The sequence below is a fragment of the Myxine glutinosa genome, chromosome 4, assembly GCF_964187855.1.
Source record: "Myxine glutinosa chromosome 4, kmMyxGlut1.1, whole genome shotgun sequence".
In the NCBI taxonomy this organism is placed as follows: domain Eukaryota; kingdom Metazoa; phylum Chordata; class Myxini; order Myxiniformes; family Myxinidae; genus Myxine; species Myxine glutinosa.
Genome location: NC_136264.1, coordinates 151091518 through 151102091, shown reverse-complemented (window position 1 = coordinate 151102091; position 10574 = coordinate 151091518). Strand labels below are relative to the sequence as shown.

The following is a 10574-nucleotide window of genomic DNA, read 5'->3' as shown; positions in this document are numbered from 1 at the left end:
GATATCCCTCTTCAAACAATCCTCCCGTCTCAACCGGGATACCTGTTTTTTCCACCAATCTCCCCGTCAAGCTCATCTGCACCATAGGATGCTGCAATGCACCTGAAAACCCAGGTGCATAATTATCTTGCTTTCCGTCTAATTATCAAAGCAGGTGCAAGTACATCACCGTGAAAAGAAAACAAGACCGTGAGAAAGCAGCAGTGATTGTGTCGTGTCGTAAAAACTTCACTTTGGGAAGGCCTAATCATGTGAATAGAAATTTTCCACCCATCATTTTCATACTACTGAAAATGAAATTTTCATACGACTCAACTGCAGCACTCGGCCCTGTCCTAGTGTTACACATGAGTGACATGGCTCGGTGGATTTCTCCCCTATTCATTCACACAAATCCCATAACCATTCATTCACATTTCAAAAATCATCAAAGCAAGTATTTCACCCCACCCCTCTCCCTCCCCTGTAAGACCATGGCATATATGTCATTACACATGAGTGTGCGTTTCTACCAGGCAGCGGGGAGGTAGCGTACAAGCAAGAAGGTGGGGGAACTTCAGGCTGTGGTGCCCACAGTTCAAAAACAGGTCGCCCGACTGAAGGCTTCTTCACACACCCTCCTCACCCCCCTTTAACTATTGGCCCCCTGACAGCCAAACAGCTCCTTACGCTATCGTCCCGCCGGGGAGGTCTCCACACCATGCTCCGTCGCCACAGGCTTCCACACAGCCTCACAGGTCGTCGAGGGTCTCTCCGTACCGCAGGGCGCCCAAACAGACCCCCCCCACCCCCCCCGCCGACGGGCTCCAATTTCCAGACACCACTGGCTGCCAGGGAAAATTACCGCAGAGGGGGCCACAGTCACCGCTCCTCCAGAGCTTGATCCGGACCTGTGGACACACACACACCTTCCCCACCCACAAAATCATTTCCTCCCTTGCTACCATTCAATTCTCAACCACATATTTCCATAGAAGATGTCACAAAAAAGTTCTGCCATGGCCTGCTCACACGTGAAATCCCCATTCACATTTTAACCACATTTCAATAACAATAATCACAATTCCATCTCTATTCACACAACCACACAGAAACACACCTCTACGTATAAACAAACGCCACCCACAAGACACTTAGTGGCACACATTCCAATCCCCTCACCGACCATGCCATCACTCTCACCCACCCCCTACTCCAAATTACTCATGTCCCCAATTTATAAGCAAGTACCAAAGCCTGGGACAGTACACCTCAAGGCACTTACCTTTACCTTGATATTCAGATAGTTGCAGGTTGGTTGGGTCCAAGAGTGCCATCCACCCTACCGCATCCCAAAATTTATCCCATTGGGCTTATCAAACTCCACCAAATTTCCTATTGTCTGACTGCTGGCAAGTATGTAGATCCGCCTCCTCCGGTGACCTTTACAACACTACTAACTTGGCTACGACAGCTCCGCCCCTCTACGGTGCAACCCACCCTCCATCCTTCGGCCCCCTGCGAGGAACATGGCTCCACTAGCCGCAACTGGCCAAAGTGGTGAGCACCTGCTGCCAACTCCACTATTCCCAAAACCTCGGACCTGGGGGGGGACGTTCGCAGTGCGTGGCATCCACCTCATGTCCCCTGCACCGCCCACATCCCCCAGTCCACACAACTGCAGCCCCCAGTGCCCACCCACACTTGACCACACCCAAGATCTAGTTGACAGCCATGCTCCCCCAGGAGACTCATTCAGAAGGTATGGTCCACACACCACGTTGACCCCCAGACTACCCAACTACATCTCCACAGACCCGCGTCCCAAATATTGGCGGTCGCCCCGGAGCCAGTTGAAGGCAGTGTCCTACTACTCTATCCATTTTTATCCCAGCCTCCAACACTTTGGTCTAACACACCTGGATCAATAAAATTGGGCCACTGTGCAGTGTCCACCAGGCCCCACAAAATTTACCCTTAAATTTGCATCTACCCCTTAGATTACCCATGCCAATTATTTTTTTCAATTCACCATTTTCACCAAAGAAGTGTGCTTCTCCATACACCTGCCAGCCGAGCATGGCCTAATTGGCCCATATGCTCGGCTCTTCCAATTTCTCGATTCAAACCCATGGCTCTCTTCCCAAACCGAGAGTCCACAAATCATAACAGAACATCTGTGGAAGATCATGCTCTTCCCATCACGTTCCACAGATGCCCCAATGGTTGTCCGGTGGGCTACACCATTCCTGTCCATGCGGAACGACCCACGTCCATAGCACAGCATGGCAAGTCATCACATGCTGGCTGTCCCAGAGTCCCAGGGAAAGACAGCCAGGCCACATGCCCGGGCAGTCACATCAGACCTGTGTTGGCCGTCCATGGTGCCGGCACCAAAGCGCGGCAAACATATCCCCCAAGTGGTTGTCATTATACATCATCCCAAATGCCTGTGAGCAACCACTCCGGACACCCCCCACTCCCCTGGAGGTTTAACCCCCACCAGGGTCTAGTGATCCTGCCGGCCCGAGACACTCACTCGGGGGGGGGCGCTCTGATGGACCAGGGACGCCACACGCCACCAGACCCCGCCCCCGGGTGGGGCCCATAACCGTACCGTGTCACCCATGGTCAAACCCCACATCCAAATCTCACTAGCACACGCAGATTTTGAAAGGGGCAACTTTTGAAAGAGGTCGACCCCAATGAGCTCTCCTGGTCGAAATTCCGCAGCCCGGGGACCAATTCCCTCCAAGGCTGTGCCAAATTAAAGTCCCATTTCAATTTAAATTTCCTTTTAAAAATTTTGGCCTCGTGTGCCCAATAACCACAGCTGCAGGTGACAACCCCTTCCTCGGGTTCTTCCACCCCTCCCTGCAGCTGTTCCAAATTAATTATGGGGACCAGTTTCTCCAAGGCTCTATTTCCTGACTCTTCCATGTCCAAGTCCAGCTCGGAGCCAAAACACCGCCCCCTGCTGGTTATTCAATTCCGGAGCCTCCTGTACCTAATTGTGGTTCGTGGTCAGGGTCCCCTCGGTCACCTTAGCCTCATTCTGGAGATGCTCGATGGACCGACTCACCTCAACTCCCAGACTCTTGGACCTGATCAATCCCCTCCTCGATGGTATTGTCACAGGTGTCCAGCCGCTCCGATCCAAATTCATTCACATCATTATCAACCAATTGTGGCCCCGACATGTCTTTATCGACATACATACAGTCCGGTTCCATTACACGGACCTCCAATATGTTTACCCCCCGTTGCTCCGCACAACTGCCCTGATGCTGCACAATCCCAAATTCCTCCCCGTTGGTGCATTGTGACATCCACGTGGATCCGAGAACCTTCCCGGTCTTCCTCAGTCAACAAACATTCCCCATTTAAATTTGAGTTTCCCATATTTACATTCGAACACTCCCCATTTACCTCCAAACATTCCCCATTTGCCTCCGAATCTGCCCTCTCTTGTGCCCCAAGCACATCGGCTTGGCTTGGGTCTCATACTTCCATTCCCCTGTTGGCGCTAGAAACAAACTGACCCTCGCTTCCCATGACGGTCAAGTTAGTGGGCTTGCAATAGATAAAATCCCTCGTACAATTCAGGTTACCAAATCCCAATGAAATACTTGGGGTTTTTTTTTTTTTTACAAATTGAAAGTAGTGCAATCACTGGTGTACAAGCCACACGTTTTCTTTAAAAAAATCTGCACAAAATCTGTGGTGCATATTATCCACAAGAACAAAGTGAAAGCTCTTTCTCCAGATTTGTCGCACAGGCAAGACCAGCCTTTGTTACTGGGTGCCGCCATCTTTAAAATGCAGTGCATCATAGGATATGCTACACTTTTGCCAGCCACCAACTGGGTATCACCCATCATGCAAAATCTTCCTTGCCCCACCTGAACTCAATTCCACGTTTTTTTTTTTGCTGGAATTGTTTCCATTCCATTTTTTTTTTTTGGGTCCAAGTCATCCACAAAATGACTGTCCATGCCTGACGTTCGACTGAAGGTGGCAGGAATATGAAATATATTGATTCATCGTTTGTTTGCTTTTGGCCTCCCACCCATGGGTAGAATGGGTACCTCACAAGTAAACTATTATTTTCCTGAAAAATGTCCTGCATATTATGCGGTCATTACTGTAGATCTTGCTTACACGTAGAAAATCCTATGTCAGAGAAAAAGATTTACAGGTATGCTCTTCAAAGGCACAAATTGTAGACCTTTATAAGAATAGTGTTTATTGAAAGACTGGCAATTAATTGGATGATCAGCACAAAGAAAGATGGTCTTCATGGTTGGCCATACATCAATACTCGCTCTGCAAAGAGCAACCACCTTGAAGTTCTCATATGTTGAACGATAAGGAGAACTACATTTAGGAAAGCCATATTTTAATCAGACAAAGCACCAAAATCATTCTATGGTAGCCACATTGAAGCTTGCCACTCTGGGCAAGAGGATGTACTTTTTGGCAATAACGTGCATGGGTAACAGCATCCAAAGTAGTTTGCAGATGTGTTACAGAAGTGTGCAAGTTGGAGAGGGTAGGGAGGGGTTGGGGGGAAACGACTTTTAATGAGCAGAGATGAGCAGTACAACAAAGTGGCCAGGCTGCCGATATTGAGCAGATCAAAACTAAAGAGGCTCAAAGTGGGACAAACTTGGCTGAGCTGGACATGGGACACTGAGAAGACCCTTGACTGTGATGGGCTGGCATATGTATATGGACATGAAAACATGGACCTTTTCCCACTATTTAAAATAACTCTGCTTAAACAAACAAAACCCATTATAATTAGGGGCACAACCAACAATTGTTATAATTAGGGGCATAACCAAAAGCAATGGGGGAAAAAAAAAATCTAAAGTACAACACAAATTAAAAAAATAAAACAAATAATAATAATAAAAACATCAACACCAAGTAATCAATAATACAAAAGCTGACTGAACATGATCGATGAACTTTTTCTTTTTTACTTGGTGATCAAAAATCCAAAGCAAAGCAAATATTATAGCACAATTTGAAGGAGGCTGAGCTGGGAGCCATGTTTCATGGTAGTTGATGAGGCCTGGAAGTATTCGGTGTGTGGACGCATTTAAGAATGTTGAGTTCACAGGTTAATCCATGTAGAAATCTAAAGGACAGGTTGGTGAGAAAGGTGTGGTCAGTCAAGGTGGGTGAGCTGCTGGCACCGACGCTACAGAGAACAAGTATGTGGTGACTGTAATGACTTGGGGGCTGGATGCAGGCTGCACACTTGGCTGGCCTGCTCAGCATGCTTCAGATGTAAACGCTGCACTTTCAAGTGAACTGAAATTTGCTTGGCTACACAAAGGTATGAGCCAACAGACCGCTTGATGCCGACAAAGCCTTTGACATGATCAGATATGGACTCGCCTCAACGAGGAAAGAAGTTGCGGCGACACCATTTTAAATGTCACATTGTGAAAATAATTACTTCATAAAATGATTGTGTGCAGAAAACAGATTCAAAGTTTGCATGCCTTGGACCCAATACAAACCCCTAACCCCCCCCCCCCCCCCTCACTTCCCAAAAACAAAACAAAAAAGACATGCCTCCAACCCACCGTTCCCTCCCATTATGAAATGTTTGGGCGATAGTCATTAATCACAAATATATAAACAAAACATCATGCAGAGCACGATACCTGCAACATGCACCCCTCCCACCAAAAAAGGTCATCATGAATACATCAAATTTTCTATTTCATCAAGATTAAAACTGATGATCTTAATCAAAGCTTGGTCAATTGGATTAAAAGATTTTTCAGAAGAAAATTTATATTAGAAGCTTGACCTCGAGTTGACATGAAATAGTTGCTTTCCCAATTCAGTGAGGCACGATGGATGCAATTGGTGCTCAATTTTCAAGTCAATCGGATGAAAATCGATTTTTCAGATGGAAATTGATGATTTTGGAAGTTTGACTGTGAGTTGACCTTTGACCACAAATAGTTTGTTCCCAAATTTAGTGACAATGTGCAAATGCTGTTCAATTTTCAAGTAAATCAGATGAAAAATAGCAATTTTAGAAATGTGACCTCAAGATGACCTTCGACCGCAAAATCAATCGGCTTCTTATGACCAAATCTACCATCTCGTCAAGTTTCATGAAGATAGGTTTAAAATTGTGACCTGCAGGTGACTGAAACAGACAGAATAACAAACTCAACCAACCAATATACTTGAAAAATCTTCGATTTTGCAAGTAATGAAAAGACTCGATGATTACAACCTTTGCCAACAAGGTAATCGCTGCAGTGGACAAGGGAATTTCTATCCTTATCAATTAAATATAAACACCAAAAGAAACCCGAGAGCTCCCCCATCTTAACATTAGCACCAGCAAACCGTGTCATGAGCTCACCTTGACTCAGCTACTCCGCAGCATTCAGTGCTTCAAACTCTTCTGATCTCCAGACAAGGCAACAAAAACAGGTGCCCAACACAAATTTTAGTATTAATTCAATTAGACCTATCAATTGTGATACTGAAGGGAAGTAAGGAAAATAACATCCAATCAATGAAACAACCACATATATGTAAACGAAAACAAAGTACAGTTTGTGCTTTGTGCATTGTACCTTCTACCACCACCCCACAAAAATCAAAATCAACGATGTCTAGGCTAGACAATAACAGGCAGACATTTAGTGATGTATGAGCCACTTCAAATAATAGTAAAAAACATTGAATTTGACACGAACGTAAATGTATGTATCCACCCACATTAGATGTCAACCTACTGTGACATGTGATGAGAGAGAGAGAGAAAGAGAGAGAGAAAGAGGAAAAAATAAAGAAATAAACATCCTCAAACAGATTGCCTTTGCCTCTTGGAAGGCTAATCCAACTGAAGGCAATCTCAGTTCCTTCCACCAAGCTCGGTACAAGCGTGTGTCTACCCTCAGGAGTGCCAGGAAGCACTATCTCTCCACACTCAAGAATGTACTCTCAAACCTGTCTCCTTCCTCCAAATCCTGGTGGCGTCTGGTCAAATCCATTGCTGGTGTTTGTTCCCCCTCCATCCTTTACTCACCCCCTCCATCATGCATCACTCCCTTACCTCAAATAGCTACATAGTTGACACCGCACGTAACAAAGCCAAATGCCTCAACTAACTCTGTGTTTGCCTCAAAATCTTGTGTCCCAAACCCATCTCTCTCTGTTCCCACCTTACCCAGTCGAACCCAACTGCTCCTTGACTCTGTGTCCTTCTCTCCTAACAAGGTGGAGGTTTTTGTCAATCCTCGACACTGATTCTGCAACTGGACCAGACGGCATCAGCCCACGGGTCCTAAAATCCTGCTCTGCCGCTCTATCTCACCCTCTCTCTGTTCTTTTCACCCTCTCTTTTGCTCAAAGTCATCTGCCAGCATACTGGAAATCAGCAAACATTACCGCTTTACACAAAAAAGGTGCAAAAACAGATCCTTGCAACTACAGACCAATCAGCCTGCTCCCAATTATCAGCAAAGTCATGGAATCCATCATTGCTTCGGATATCAAATCCTTCTTCTCCAATGGCTTGATCTCCGATCATCAATTTGGATGCAGACCAGGTCATTCTAACTCTGGACATGCTGCTTCTGCTGTCAACAATGGATGGAGGTCCTCAATGTCAAACAGGAAATTAGAGCCGTCTCCCGACATATCACGTGCCTTCGATACGGTCTGGCACCCAGCTCTGCTCACCAAACTCTCCTCCTATGGTATCCATGGAAATCTCCATGCATGGCTTGCGGACTTCCTCTCTGGTCATAGACAACATGTGGCCCTGAATGGATTTCTCTCATCTCCCCTTCCTGTTCTGGCTGGAGTTCCCCAAGGCAGTGTTCTGGGCCCTGTGCTTTTTCTGGTCTTTATCAATGATCTCTCCGACTCTGGAAAATCCTCTCTATCTCTTTCCTGATGACTCCACTCTGCCGCTCCATTCCTCTTCCCTCAGATCGGCAGTCTGCAGCCTCCTCACTCTCTGAAGACCTGGACAAAATCACAGACTGGTCAAACAAGTGGAACATGTCTTTCAATCCTGACAAATCTCACACTCTTACTTTGTCTCTCCGAAAAGATCGACTGGACAACCCTCCCATCTACTTTCTCAACAATCCTCTCCAAGAAGTTCTGTCGCTCAAGCTTTTGGGTCTGACTATCTGCCATGATCTTTCTTGGGAAAACCACATTTCCAAGCTGGCCTCCAAAGCCAGTCGCTGACTGGGCATCCTCCGTCGTGCGAAGTCCTTCCTCGGCACACCCGAGCTCCTCACCACATACATCCGCAGCTCAATCTTTCGCAGCTCCGCAGCTCAATTAGAGCTTTCATCCGCAGCTCAATGGAATACTGTTCTCCCCGATGGGCCGGTGCTCCTGCCTCACACCTAGCTCGGCTTCACGCTGTTGAAACCAAAGCTTTCAGAATCATTGGAATCTCCCGTGATGAAGCTATCTCCGAGGGCCTTTCACTCACTCACCACAGACAGGGAGGTGGTCTTTCTGTCTTCTTCCGACTCCTCTCCAGCCTTGCTCCCCCAGCTCTCTCTGTGCTTTGTCCCCCAAATATTCCTACAATTCACACAAGATCTGCCAGCAACCCTCCGATGGTTAAACTGCCGAAATCTCGGCTCTCTGCTCACCTTCACTCCTTCATTCCTCTTTTCTCCCGCCTTTGGAACAAACTCCCACACTCCCTTCAATCCCACTCCTCCCTCCAGGTCTTTAAAACAGATGTTCACCACCATCTCTCATCTTTCCCCATCCAAAATCTTGATCTTTTCTACCCCCACTAATTCACCCCAGATCCACCTTGTTTAAAATTCCAACTTCTTTCCTGGAAGTCCTGGCAGTGTCCATGTTTTATACCTCTCCCACCCCCCCCCCCCCCCTTGCCATGCCTCACCCCCCCAAAGCCCTCTCCCTCCCACAGATCTCTCGATGTCCCTGCTCTCAGATGTTGTGTTCATGTTCCTCCCCCTCTCGCCCCATCTTGTCTACCGCTCCCCATGTTTTATGTGTCTGTTTGTCTTTGTGCGATTAATGTTAGCTCTTTCACGAGCCTAGATCTTGTATACAAAAAAATTTTTTTTTAATCCTCGCACCCCCTACCTAATAAAGAACGAGTGTTGAGAACGAGCTTCCTTGCTCTCTCCCTCACACTCCAGCCATCCCCCTCAGTATTCCCCTCAACTGAAAAAATGATTTTCAAAGGGCATGTGATCTGTTAACACCAAAATTGAATCGGTTCATTTTTTCATCGCAGTCTACACTTGACACTCGCATCTAAGCTCTCAAGCCTGGGGCATCCCAGTGTTTCACTGGCAGGGAGATTCATCAATATGCGTGCCGTCCCTCAGATGGACGTTAGATCCCATGGTGTCCTTCAAGAAGAAGAGTAAGCAACCTATCGCCAGCACCATGAACAAATTATGTAACAGCCTGCTGCCTTGAAAAATGTCATAGTCCGTTTCAACAAATAAAAAATATAATACAACTGTACCACATCCATTGAAATCACATGTAAATGGTGGAGGCCGTCAATCTCAAAAATGAGATCCCCGAGCATTTGACATATCGCACCCGCACATTGCTGTCCAAACACTGCCAACAACAACCTCCTCTCATGGCTTACAAACGTCTTCTCAGCCGGCATGTAGCTATGGGATCCTCATCTACTCTTATCTGTTGAGGGTGAAGTGCCACAAGGAAGTGTCTTGAGCCCAGTCTTGTTCCTAATCTTCAACAACCGTTTATATTCTCTGGAAAATTCTGTTCATCTCTTTGCTGACAAATCCACCCTCTGCCAAAGCATCTCTTCCTTCAGACAGGTCGGTAGCGGCTTCTTCCCTCTCTGCAAACACTAGCCCCTGTACGTGATACAATCAGAACCTGGTCCAGCACTGAATATGGTCTTTCAATACTGACAGATCCCCCACCCTGTCCAAGTGGACAGTCTGGTTAACCCGACAATAAACCTCATAAAGACACTGAGTCACTCCAACTTTTGGGCCTCACCATGAGCGATAACGTCTTGGGCAAACCATTTGTCCAACTTTGTCTCCAAAGTCAGTCACCGACTGGGTGGCCTGCATTGTGCAAAGTCCTTCCTTGGCACACCTGAACTCTTATACTCACCTACTCGGCCTTCAGCTCACTGGAGTACTGCCTCTCCTTTGGGATGGTGCTCATGCATTCAATCTTGAACTTCTTGATGCCGAGGAAACCACGGGCCTCAAAATCCTTCTTGGTCCTTCAGTCCGATATCGTAGACAGGACGGCAGTTTCCGCATTCGACAGCCTCCATTTTGATCTTGCTGTTCCCGCTAGGATTTCACAGGGTGTGCATGGTCTGGCACTAACCCACTTCTGGTAAAACTCCAAATTCCACCAATTTGTTCCTCTTTTCTCTCACCTATGGAACAAACTTCAACTTCCTCAGTTTGTTGAATTCCATTCTTGCCTCCAGGGCTTCAAGATAGCTGTTTGGCTGTTTACCAGTACCTCAGGTCATCCCCTATCCATGCTCATTTATTTTAACCCTCATTAAACTTGCACAAGCCCACCCCTTC

The 10574-nt window shown here is 46.7% G+C and overlaps 2 protein-coding genes across 11 annotated transcripts in view; one reads left to right on the top strand and one right to left on the bottom strand.

The window, feature by feature from the left end:
- TNFSF10 (TNF superfamily member 10) overlaps nt 1–10574 on the top strand; it is a 407659-nt gene that overhangs the window by 203659 nt on the left and 193426 nt on the right. The window lies entirely within an intron of this gene.
- The window catches only part of LOC137425410 (cold-inducible RNA-binding protein B), a 41544-nt gene continuing 35169 nt past the window's right edge, over nt 4200–10574 (bottom strand). For all 10 annotated transcript variants that reach the window (XM_068113828.2, XM_078776621.1, XM_068113827.2 and 7 more), the window contains 2 exons: nt 6380–6421; nt 4200–5125 (listed from right to left, as the gene is read on the bottom strand). In XM_068113828.2, the coding sequence (XP_067969929.2) occupies nt 6412–6421 (10 nt within the window). In that variant the 3' untranslated portion in view covers nt 4200–5125; nt 6380–6411. The remainder of the gene's footprint in view (nt 5126–6379; nt 6422–10574) is intronic.